Raw genomic sequence first — 12,911 nt, forward strand, 5'->3', positions numbered from 1 at the left:
ATTATAGTGCTCTTTGGGAAATAATCAGCCCAGGCTAACTACTCCATTGATAAAACACACCCAAGAGCTGACCCGATAGGGATAAGGAAACCTATGTAGACAGTGGTTCGTCCTTAGACCAACACATAGTCAAGACAGTAAGAAAATCACTATGTCGCCCAACCCATGGGGAAGGGTATGGGATCCAGTCCAAGGAAGCTATAGTACCACTCTACTCAGCCCTTATTAGACCCATCGAGTTCAATGCCCCCTTTGGCATGTACCTCAGCAGGCACTTGCAACAGTTGGAATGCCCTCAAAGGTTCCTCACCAGAAGAAGCCAGGGTAAGAATTTGTTATTCTGCACGGATCACCTTAAATCCTTGTCTCTGTACTCAGTCTCCTGGTTTACTTAGAGGTGATCTATGCCTAGCATAAAAGGCATCCTCAGTTTCAGCCCTGATGGGTCTCTTGCACTGCCACAAAACAACCACCACCAAAAACACTAAATCTAAGAACCGGAACTTTGTCTGCAACAAAAATAGAACATTCTAGAGAGACTTGTATGTGTTTCAAAGAATCCCCATGCTATGGAATAAGCTTCCCATCTGTGTGAAACAGAGTTCATTCCAGGCCTTATTAAAAAACCTTCATTACTGGGTGGGAAATCACAAATTTACCTGCAGTCTGCCCCCTCCCACAAGTCTCTAATGGACAGAGGTTGACCGCAAATAAATGAATTCCCAAGTAACATTCCCCCCACATAATCCTTAGCCATCTCTTTACTAACATACTTCACCATACAGGTGCCCAAGACACTGGGGGACAAAACTAGGCTGGGTTGCAAGGCTAGACTTGTAAAAACCCACGTGCAGTATAAACCTATGAACTTTTCTGGATTACCATACCACTTGTATCCTTGAATTTTTCAGTCCTTCATTGTCTTTGCCAACGGCTCTAAACATAAAGCAAACAAAGGGGAAAGGAGGACACTCCTGCCTGGTCCCTCTGTTCAGACAGCTTATCAAAGAGGCACCCTCCCACTTCAGTTCTTACCTTCAATCTTTCACATGTTCTCCTAATAATTAACCTTATTGTATCAGGGAATACAATCTCCACTATTCTACTCAAAATCCAAGGTTACTCTGTTGAATGCTTTCTCTGCATCAAGACCCACCAACAGCAGTGGTATTTTGTTATATTCTGTTTCCCTCTGGATTGTGACTGTTCTATTAATGTTGTCAAACATTTGCATCCCCTCCACAAAAAATACACACCGATCTACATCCATCACCTTTTTCATTCTTTTAACTAGTATACATATACATATATAAACACTTTAAAATTGAAATAGGGCTATACAAAGCTGGTCTGATAGGTCTTTACCTTCTTTAGCCAATACAGCCACCACAGGTTTCTTCCAAGATGCTGTTCATATCTTCTTTTTAAAATACTACTAAACAAAATCTTCCAGACCTTTATCCCTTCTAACTTCCAAGCATTCACAGGAATAGCAAAAGTTCCTGGAGACTTTCCTACAATTTTATTATAAGCCAGTGTCTATCTCATCTCCTCCTATCACAACTATTAGTTGCTGAGCCTCTTTTCCCACTAACCTTGGAAGAATGGTTTTCTATAAATATATCCATTTGTGTTCTTTCTTGGTTTCTACATTCTTCTGCTTTATACACATTTTCATAAAACTTCCGAGATATCTCCAATGCCTCTACAGGATATCATTATTTTTTCCTGTCACAGGCTCCATAGGTTTGGTGACAACCCCTTCTACTTTTTGTTACCCAAGTCATTGTACTAAAAGTTTCTGTGCTATGGATTTATCAAATAAATAATTCCGTAACAGCAATCACTCTAAATTCATACATATTATCTACACACTCCCTTATTTTCTCTTTAGCACTGTGCAGTTGTTCCTCTTCTTGTTCTGGAAGGTACCCCTTATTCTGCAACGCTTCAACCTTTATCAGCCCCTTTAATTAATCCATATTACTTCTTAACTACATTTTTCAACTCCATTTTCATTTTATCCCGCCCAGTAGCTATCCCTTCTGAATAAATTTATATCTTTCCCATTAACTCTTGAATAATTTCCACTACCATTCCTTGAATAATAATAAATAATAAATAATTCTTCTCCTTTTAAAGGGTAGGTTGGAAAGAATCAGAGACTCATTTTTACTTCATTAACCTGCATTTTTACCTTAGTTTTTATTGGCACATGATCTGATATAGTTACTGGATGTATGTCAAAGCTTTTAATTACATGAACATACTACTGTGAAATATAACTTATATCCACACAAGCCCAGTTACTGTACCTTGGGGCAATGATATGTAAATTTTATCAGAATTCCTACTTCTGAGTTCACATCTTCCAAATATTTTCATAAATGTCTTCAGAAATGTACCCTCTTTCTGTTAGATTTTCCCTTCTAGGTTATGCTGAAACACCCTCATTATTGTAAATCAAGTTCCCCTCCCCACCTATATGCAGCAGCCATTCTTAAGCCTGTTAGTGCACATAGAGATCAAAGAATGTACCTAGATAGAATCACAATCTCAGCTAAAGAGGTAGACACAGACCTCTAATTACATTGTAGAGTGATACTGTGATGTTAATTTCCCTTCTTTGTGAAACAGACATTACAAGTCACAATGCTTTTGACAGTACATATTAATGCACAGAGGCCAGGGAAAAGGTCTTTACCAAGTTAAGATGTGTCGTTTTGCTCGGTACTTTCCTATGAGGTGGAGGTAAGATATACCATTTTAAAAATGACAAAGAAGGTAGCATTTTGCACTGTAGTACTGCATAAAAAAAGACAGGACGCAGACTGTTAGCAGCATAGCACTAGCCTGCAGTAATGGGGTTAAGGATGGTACCATAATTATTCAAATGTACCTCACTGAGGAACACTTCTCATTTTGAGTCTTAAAATGTTGAAGAGGCCCATCTCACATTCACTATGAAGTTTTTAGCAGTATATATGCTAAATAATACTTAATCACATTAATTCCTCAAAAGAACACTCTCATTTTGAGTTTTAAAATGTTGAAAAGGCCCATCTCACATTCATTACAAAGTTTTTAGCAGTACATATGCTAAATAATACTTCACACTAATTCCTCAAAAGAACACTTTGCAAATGTAAAGTTATGCATTTTAACCAAGCTTTACGTTTCCAAGATGAAGTTGTTAGCAAGCATTCCACATTTTGCTAATTTGTTCCACATTATGAGTGTGTTTTACATTTTGAAGGAAGGTTGAAATCTATGCAAGATACTGAAGTGGGATTACAAACTGGAGTAAACAGCTGGATACTGAATGTTAATGCTAATGCAGAACATCACTAAGAAAAATTAGGCCAAGGCCATTTAAGCTGGCTTTCTGTACAGATTCAGAAAAAAAAATGTAAAAATAATTATATCTCATGTACAGTGTTTCCTCACAGAAATGCAAAAAAGACATGAGAAACATCAAAACCATGCAAGTGTTTTTCTGTAAAGATGCAACTGTACTTTTCAGTAGTGCTTACCCTATGTCAATTTTATGTGAACCTTCATTAGCACACTATACACCGGAGGAGCTATACGTGAAGCAAGTGTTGCTCTTGTATGCAAGTCAACAAGCTTAAAAAAGTGTGCACAAGGCATAAATTGACTTATTCAATGTCTGATGACACAACTTACATCACAGGCATAAATCAAGTCACAAAGCATGGGAGTTTCCAGAAAAAAAGAAAAACTGCTGATTGAAGGACAAACTGCACCAATCACGAAAGTTCCTGATGCCCGATTTGTTGATTCAATGACTATCTGCTGAATGACAACGATCAATTAAGTTCAGTTCTGTGTATCTGCACAATTTTTAACGCATGGCTACAGTCATACACATATGTATAATTCACAGCATTTAAAAAAATCAACTTAATTACTTGACTCACCAGTGGCTGCATATCAATTTGCATTCCTTTGACAATGGAAAGCTTTTTTCAGAGGTGGATAATCAAAGAATTTTGACTTTTGGTTCTATGACAGGCAGGCAGGCAACTACTTCCTATTCACAAGCTGGGATAATTTCAAGTGAAAGTATCAAAAAACACAACTGCATCTCAGGTTCTTACATTAAAGTGATGCTATATGAGGACTTTATCAGTTGCAAGTTAGCAGATCTTGAAAAGAACTTTATCACTTACAGAATATAAACTGTATATTCCAAGAAAAAAGCTGACCAAGAGCTTGTGCATTTTACCATTCCAAACTAAAATCTTCATGAAAATTTTGTGCATTTGTGAATATCTTGATATACCAAAATATTACTTTCCTCGTAAACTATGATCAAAGTATCAGTAAAAAAAACAAATCCATGCTTCACAATCAAGCAAAGAGATGGAAAACCAAAATTATTCATGCTCTTCAGAAAAAAAAAAAAAAAAAAAACGGGCAATTTATGACAAAAGCCAGATACTCCAGCTAACACCATGATGCACAAAGATGAAATTCCTGAATGCACCCCATATGAAGCACACCCTATTACTGACCCAGGTGCTGGAGAAGTTGGCTGGGTCAAATAGTAATTAGCAACAGATGCAGACCTGCCCATCTTGGGTGAAAAAGGTGGTGCACGTCACAGTGAGGCTGTCACCTGTTAATGCAAGTTGTGCAGCAGGAAGGGCTGACAGTAAGTGTTAACCACCAGCCCACATGCCAATGGAAAGACATCCAAGTTGCGGCATAGCAACAGAAGTATTTGGTACTTAGTGGACTATGGAAGCAAGGAAAATGCAAATCTAGATGCAGATGAGAGTTCACCAGGCTTCTGATTCTTACCCTTTTTCAAGCACCTTTATTAAATTATCACTTGGGAAATAAGTAAACATACATTAACAGAAAAGAAGACAAACAATTTTAACATTTTTCAATTTAACAATATACATCACAGTTTTTTTTGCTACTACCATCTGTCCAACATTACAAAAAAAAAAAAAAAATGCAGAATTCCTACCTTCCATTAAATCTCACTCTTCCTCCTGAACATTATGTACGAATTTTTAAAATCTGCCAACTCATTACACTCCTAAAACTTGCATTCTGAGTTACCTCTTTCTTCTCTATCACACCTCCAAGTTTGCCATCTACCTGAGGAAAAATTCATCTACCTGAGGAAAAATTCTTTGAAGTCTGCTTGGGGTATAAAAATACCACGGAAACACATCCAAGCAAAAATTCTAAAACCTTCTGGACTAGGCTGCATACTTTGAGCGGACTCTTGCCCTTCACAAATGGTCATACAAGACAAACTACTCCACAAAACAAACCCTAGAAAAGGAGGCCCAGCAGAATGACGTGAAGACCTTTCAAGAGGTAGGTACGTTTAGGCACAAGAGGCTCCTTGTTTCAGACACCATGATATTACATGAAAGGGCATCACGGATTGTGAATCGTAGCAGGGCAAACCCCTGGATTTAGATTTGAGGGCACAGGCATCTTTTCTGACAACCACTGTGGGGATGCTGTCCTCCCTTCCTTGATAATCAACTGGCATTATGTATCAAACGTCGGGTGGGGGTGAGGTGTCTGATACAAATCACTTTACAGTCTTCAGTCTGTTGGGACATATGACAAGCAAAAGGCATGACATCAGCCAGAGAGACAATGTCAGAAGCACCTGCAGTAATAGATGTGGGGCCAGGTGCTGCTCAAGCACCTCAACAAAACTGAAGCTATCGGACTTGAAGGTCTTCAATAACCTTGAATGTGGGAACAAAACATGCTCCTTATTAGGATGGATTTCTCTCTTTTTTCCTTTTTTGTCATGGACAACAAGGCTAAACCATGCCACCCTGCTGTTATGCATCTGCAGACAGTTTTAAAAGGGTCACCTGTTTAACAGGTACATGGAGCCATCTGAGGTAAGGTACCATCAAACCCGGCCATGGAAAAAGGGTATTAGCTCTGACAGTCAGTTGACTACTGCAACAGTGATTCCCGTGAAAAACATTGGGGTGTTTTCATGTTTTAGGATGAAACGCTGACCATTTATGAGCTTTCTTCTATAGCAGACAAATCTACTTCAGGAGAATTCACAGAACTATGTCAACCGGACATGTTATTTTTCCAACACAATCATATGCCACAGTCAGCAGTATTTTTAAGGACTTTTGTCAGCGCAATCTGTTATCTTATTAAGTAGACTGCCTGCAACACGACCCTGCAATCCAGGGATATTCCCAAATGTTTATTTCATCTCCACAAAGTGGGAGAAGCATGTGTTCCTTCTTAATTGTTCCCACATCACAACTTTTGTACTTTCCAGGTTTATGTGAAAGACATCAGGATACATCTCTGTCAAATTCACTCAATTGCAAGTGCTGCAAGTCCCACTTCCCTGCACCTGTATGAAGATACCATTCTCAATCTCCACCATTCTCAATCTCCACCCCCTTGAATTTTTTTAAGTGTCTAATTTCCACAGTTATCATATTAAGCAATCATTTTTAAAACTGTGAACATAAAAAGATAAAGGTATTATCCTCTATTTGTCAGACTAAGTGGCTGTGCTCACCCCACAATGCATTTGCTACATTTTGCAGAAATTAAATATTTATTGCATGGAGTCCCTGATGCAGGTAAGCCTCTGTGCAGTCTTGCATAGGACACTGCTAACATTACTTCAAAATGTTCTTTGGACTTCCTCAAAGAATGTAATGGTAGGAACTAAGATTTAAAATTAGAACCTTGTGCCAACTTAAAGTGCTAGCCCCAAATTCATATGGCAGATGCAACCAACTCAGACATTACAATGTAAATTACCTAGTAAAGAAAGTCAATAATGGCAAATGCTCCATTACCAAGTAATATTTTCTGCTCACCTTCAATGCAGATAAACTTGTCTTTCCACTCATTATCAGAGGGGCGCTGCATTGCTTTGGCTTCACGGATAGAAATCATCAGGGTATCCCAACTGGAAAAAAAAAAAAGCCACAATCAATACTTCAATCAGCAAACCAATAGACAACGATATGTCAGTACATTAAGTTTGTCTAACTTTTTTTAATATCACCATGAGGAATAGTGTCAAAAGCCTTGACCAGGTCAAGATCAGCAACATGTACAGAATGATCACTGTTCCCCTTCCAAAGGGGTTTATTAGGTTCAGGACTCAAGATCCGCCCTTTACAAAACCATATTTAGTGGGATCTAGATTAGCTGTGCTGCCTATGTCTGCTTAACTGAATTCTGCTACTATACATTTCACAGCTTTGCATAAAAGGCTGGTGCGGCTGATGGTCTTGTAATTACTTGGGTTAGCAGTGTGGCAACAGTTGTGTAGGGGAGTCACTGTGTCTGTTCTCTAAGCATCATACACAAACCTTGTGGAGAAGCTGAGGCTGAATAAATTAAGCAGTAGCTTGCATGATGACAATGCATCCTGACACATTACCTAATACCACACAAGTATAACTCTTAGCCTTTGACAAGAATTCCAAGACGTTTCAAGGTGAATTCTGGGGAAATATATTTTCAGGGATTGTGAGGACAACAATGTGGGAAGGTGGGTTACATTAGCACTAACTTTGCGAATATACTGGCTACGTTGCTGGGATCACAATGTGTGATACTGATGAGCTCAGTGTAATGATGTACATTATGCCTTAATTTCGTGACATAACTGAAGAAACATCCGCAGTTTCCTTAAGTTAGTACCCTGTTTTACATTTTCTAATAGTGCTCTTAAGGTCCTTGTTGGCAGGTTTCAGTATACACATGGGTAGAGTGTTGATTTCTTAAAACTTTTCATTATTTTCCTTTGCTTGTTATACAGTTTATTAATATAAGAATTTCATCATAGGTTCATAGGTAGGTACTAGGCTATCTGCCCAAAGGCATTTATAGGCCTAGCCAGACTGTGTTAGCTTTCGCCACCCCCTTAAATTAGTTCCCTATGCCTCTGTCCAGCAGAGCCACTGAAGTCATCCCCGGGGTAACCTTTCCATTTCCCATCTGCTCGTCAAGGTTTCTTCTGAAGAGTGTTAGCGAGGAGCTCTGCCTAATGTAGACTGGAATCTTGTTCCAAAGCATGGGAAGTATACAGCTCAGCAAGCTCCTGCCTGGTGCCCTACAGAGTTCTACAGCAGCAGAGAGACAAAAGTGAGACTTTGCAGTGATTAAGTATCATTTTTCTGCATTTTCTTGCTGCTTTAACTAATTCCGCCTAAAACGCCGATTTTCTAGAGGTTCTGTGATTTAAAAAGCTTGTTTCAGCTACATATTGTACTTATTTTACTGCCTGCACTTTAACAAAGTCGTTTTTATGTTTAAATTACCTGTTTAACTGTTGCAGGCTACACACTCAAGTGTGATGGCCATTTCTGTGCATTTAAACTGATTTTTTAATTGTATCTGCTTTATTTTCTGAAAAAAAAAACTTGGTTTCCCGCCTTTCTAAGCTAGTATAGTCAAGTTTTCAGGTTAGTGCTGAATTCAGGGCTGTGTTACAGGTTTCTGTGTTTGCCCATACCTTACTTGTATAGAAGGAAGTTTCTCTGTTCACTGTGAGAGAGGGAGCTTTGAGCAGCCTATCTGTCCCTGGAGGAGTGGTTTCAGCCCAGAAATTAGTAGATTGGCCATTATGGGCTAATTTATATCTCTTTCATTTCCCTGCTATAAACCCCCCAATTGCGTGGTTTTGCGGACAGGGTAGCTAGGATACAACTATTCCTGGCTCCACAAAGTCTACCCTGCAATTTTTCTCTTCGAACTAGACAAACATTCAACTTAAGCACTCAAACCATTTACTTCTCATCCCGGCACTTGCTCAAAATTCATAGCAAGCACTAATAAACCTTAGCACTAGACCCCCCCCCCCCAAGCCTCTCTATTCGACCTTACCAGCCAATCAGTAAAACAGTTTACTGTACCTCCAGGCATGTCCAAAGGGCAGTTTCAGGTGTAGTCTCCAGCCCACCTGGTGAATCTGGGCATTTTGAGGCAATGTTACAATTGCCTCATGTACACAGACAACCCTCTTCTCCTTCCACCAAACACATACATGCGAGAGATGCAATTATTCAGCCAAACTGGAGGATAAACTCTCTCAACCCAAGACTGGACCAGGCAGTCAAGAGGAGAAGGGAATCAACTTGCATCACACCACCAGTCTCGCACAGACCTATGAAACCAGCACCGGCAAAAAACACACAAATACACGAAAACATACTTGGAGGCTCTAAATAAAAATCGGCAAAACCAACAGAGACCTCCAAAGCAGACATCCAAGCAACCTCCACTCCCCAACACAAACCATGAAACACATACTTCACAAAACCAGTGTGCCATGCAAACACAGCCCTTAAGGCAAAATAACAAACCCAACACGCTAGTAATAGTGGACCTCTATAGTCAGGCACATTGACGTCCCACTCACTAGGCTGAACAAGGAGAAGGTTACTGTTAGCTGCCTGCAGAGTGCTAGGACGCGCCACATAACACAAGCACTCAGGTCACTCCAGAACAAGTACAACTATGATTCTGTCATTGTCCATGTTGGTCTGAATGACCTGAGCCGTACCTCCCTGGACTACATGGAGAGACATGGAGAAGCTCTCTGATCACGTAGCTCAGGCTGGTAAGACCCTGACCCTGAGTAGCATCCTGCCCTCACCAAGAATGCTACCACGGTATAGAGAAAAAATTATAAATTTCAACAATTGGCTAAGTTTCTGGGGTCATTCAAAGGGGAATCAGTATCTGTCCACCTGGGATGACATACTCGACAAGCCACGTTGCTTCGCAAGAGATGGCTTGCATCTGTCACCCTTAGGCTTTAGAATACTGGCCAAGGCTCTTGCCACCTCCATAGTGTCTTTTTTAGGCAAGTCTCAAAAGACAAACCCACCGCCGTAAACAGCGCAAGTAACAAAAAAACTGAGGGTAATGCTACTCAATGCCAGAAGTCTAAACCTCAAAATGCATGCACTCGAGGCACTCCTCAGTATGGAGAAAATAAATACATGTGCAGTAACACAAACCTGGTTTAAGGCTCCAGAGAGCACCCCAACACTACCAGGCTGCAACTCATAACATACATTTTGGCCACAAAACCAGGACCGAAAGACAAAAGGTGGGGGAGTATCCATATTCATCAAGGATACCCACACCTCCAGGTTAGTGGCACAGCATGATACTTCAGAGATCATCCACGTGCAACTAAAAAGAAGTTATGTACTTACCATAACGTTCCATGTGAGGTGTTCATCTCGCCTTTGTTCTTACACACTGGTTCGGAGCCGATCCTCGGCTTCGAGTCGGCCGCATCGCAAAGCTCTGCATCTTAGAGAAGCTCGAGACCAGACTATGTCCCATAATCCTCCCTGCTATTCCTCAGATCTAGTTTGTGAGAAACCAGACCGCTAATCATCACCTTGGTGCAAGACCTACACATTCACACGGTTATCCATGAACATCCTCTGACTATAATAAGTAATGCCTATGGGCGGTGAACTATATCCTAATGAGGACACAAACCAATGAACCCTAGAAAGGGGTAAGAAAATCCCGACCAGACTCTAGTCTTACCTGTTCTTCCATAACATGTGGGGGGGGGGGTGTAAGAACAAAGGTGAGATGAACACCTCACATGGAACGTTATGGTAAGTACATAACTTCTTTATGTGAAAGTGTTCAATCTCGCAGTTTGTTCTTACACACGGGTAGCGTCCCTAGCTCCGTCACCCTGGGTGACTCCTGGAAGAACGTTCCTGAGCACAGTGGAACCAAAGGATGTCCTGTCCTTGGAGGCCCTGTCAACCTTATAATGACTGATAAATGTATGAGGTTTAGCCCAGGTAGCTGCTAAACAAATTGTGTCCAAAGGTAAGCGAGCTGCATGAGCCAAGGAAGTGGAATGAGCCTTAGGCTTGAAAGGTAATGACTGATTCGAAATAGAGTACACAAATTCTATACAATCGGAAAGCCATTTAGATAAGGTACGTTTTGTGACTGCCATACCCTTTTTGTTGTCTGCAAACGAAACAAACAGCTGATCTGACTTTCTGTGATCTTTAGTCCTGTCCAGGTAAAATCTTAGCTGCCTATGAACATCCAACTTGTGCAGCATATACTCCAATTTGTTTGTATGATTCTTGAAAAACGTGGGGAGCTCTATGGATTGGTTGATAATTAGGACAGAACATACCTTGGGGAGGAATGACGGGTTTGTGCGCAAGGAGACTATCTGGGTGGAAGATCAAGTACGGTGGCCTGACTGATGATGCTTGTAGCTCTGATACTCTTTGAGCTGAAGTAACAGCCACAAGAAATAGTGTCTTCCACGATAAGAACTTTAGGAGGCAGGAGGAAGCCGGTTTGAAGGGTGGCAACATCAGTTGCGACAATAACAAGTTCAAATTCCACGGGAAAAAGGGCTCCCGAATGGGTGGACGAAGGTGGAAGGTTCCTTTCATAAAAGCCTTGCAAAGCCTGTGAGACATAATAGAAGAGCCCCCCTCACCAATATGAAAGTTAGATATAGCCACCAACTGTACTCTTAAGGTGGAAGTAGAGGCTCCTTCATGAAAGAGAATTGATAAGAATTCCAGAACTTTGTGTAGTGGAGCTACCAAGGGATCTATGTGTTGGCTTGATGCCCAACATACGAAGCATTTCCATTTGCTCCTGTAAAGCTTTCTGGTGGAGGCTTTATGAGAGGCAACCAGAATGTGTTGAACTGCCGGAGAAAGAAGATCTGACCTGGCTAGACAGGGAATTGGAGCAGCTAAGCTGTCAGTTTGAGGGATTGAAGAGATGGGTGAGGAACTCTCGACGAATGAGTCAATAGATCTGGCACTGGGTCAAGAATCCAAGGTTCCTCCCTTTGATGGGCTCGAAGAAAGGGGAGCCATATCTGCCAAGGCCAGAATGGCGCTATGAGTATTTATCGTCCTTTCCAGGTTCCTGGCTTTCTGTAGAAATTTGGGAATCAACGGGGTAGGAGGGAATGCATATAGGAAACTGCTCAACCTGTCCACAATGACGTTGGATGACCCCGGGATGTGCGTTGCCACTAGAAAGCGACCTGTGGACTCTGCCCATTGCCAAATTCTCATGGCCTCTCTGCATAATGGCTAAGACCTGGTTCCCCCTTGCTTGTTTATGTACCAGACCACAGACATGTTGTCCATCTGAACTGCCACTGTTCCCAGAGGTAAGAGAGCTTGGAAGTGTTGCAACGCTAGGAACACTGCCCTCAACTCCAGAACATTTATGTGCAGGTTGTACTCCATGTTGGACCACTCCCCTTGGACTGTTCTTCCCTGAAAAAGCCCCCCCCCCCATCAGAGAAGCGTCCGTGGTTATTGTGGCCGTCTGGTTGGGTAGGACAAACGGGCGACCCACTGTGAGATCCTGACTGTTTACCCACCATGAAAGATCTCATTTGCAAGAGTTTGTTATTAGTATCTCGTGCAACAAGGGTAGCTGCTGGAATGACCATTGTGCGAAAAGCAGCCATTGTAGGACCCTCATGTGCAATCTCCCCATGGGAACTGCGATCAGAGACGCTGCCATTAGTCCCAGAACCTTTAACACTTGCTTGGCTGGGGCTTTCCTGTTCTGAAGAAGAACAACAACCTGTTCTTTGAGGGCCGACGCCCTTAGTGGAGGAAGCTTTAACAGTGTTAACCGTGTATCTAGGTCTGCTCCGATGAATGAGATATGCTGTGAGGGCGATAAGGCAGATTTTTCGAAACTGATTGAAATTCTTAAGTGGGAACAAAGGTCGACTGTGTAGTCTCTGGCTTGTACAAGACGATGCTTGGTAGTGGCGGTGAGGAGCCAGTCGTCCAAATACGGAAACACTCTGAATCCTTGTCGTCAAGTGAGACGCCACTACTGCCATGCATTTGGTGAATACC

At 41.4% G+C, this 12,911-nt stretch overlaps 1 protein-coding gene across 4 annotated transcripts in view; it reads right to left on the minus strand.

Annotated features, from left to right (window-relative positions):
* The window catches only part of TENT2 (terminal nucleotidyltransferase 2), a 1,237,070-nt gene that overhangs the window by 328,528 nt on the left and 895,631 nt on the right, over positions 1 to 12,911 (minus strand). For all 4 annotated transcript variants that reach the window (XM_044063713.1, XM_044063711.1, XM_044063715.1 and 1 more), the window contains one exon: positions 6,870 to 6,961. In XM_044063713.1, coding sequence (XP_043919648.1) covers positions 6,870 to 6,961 — 92 coding nt within the window. The remainder of the gene's footprint in view (positions 1 to 6,869; positions 6,962 to 12,911) is intronic.

This window comes from Protopterus annectens, chromosome 2.part2 (genome assembly GCF_019279795.1).
Source record: "Protopterus annectens isolate FY-2018-M chromosome 2.part2, PAN1.0, whole genome shotgun sequence".
NCBI classification, from domain to species: Eukaryota; Metazoa; Chordata; order Ceratodontiformes; family Protopteridae; genus Protopterus; species Protopterus annectens.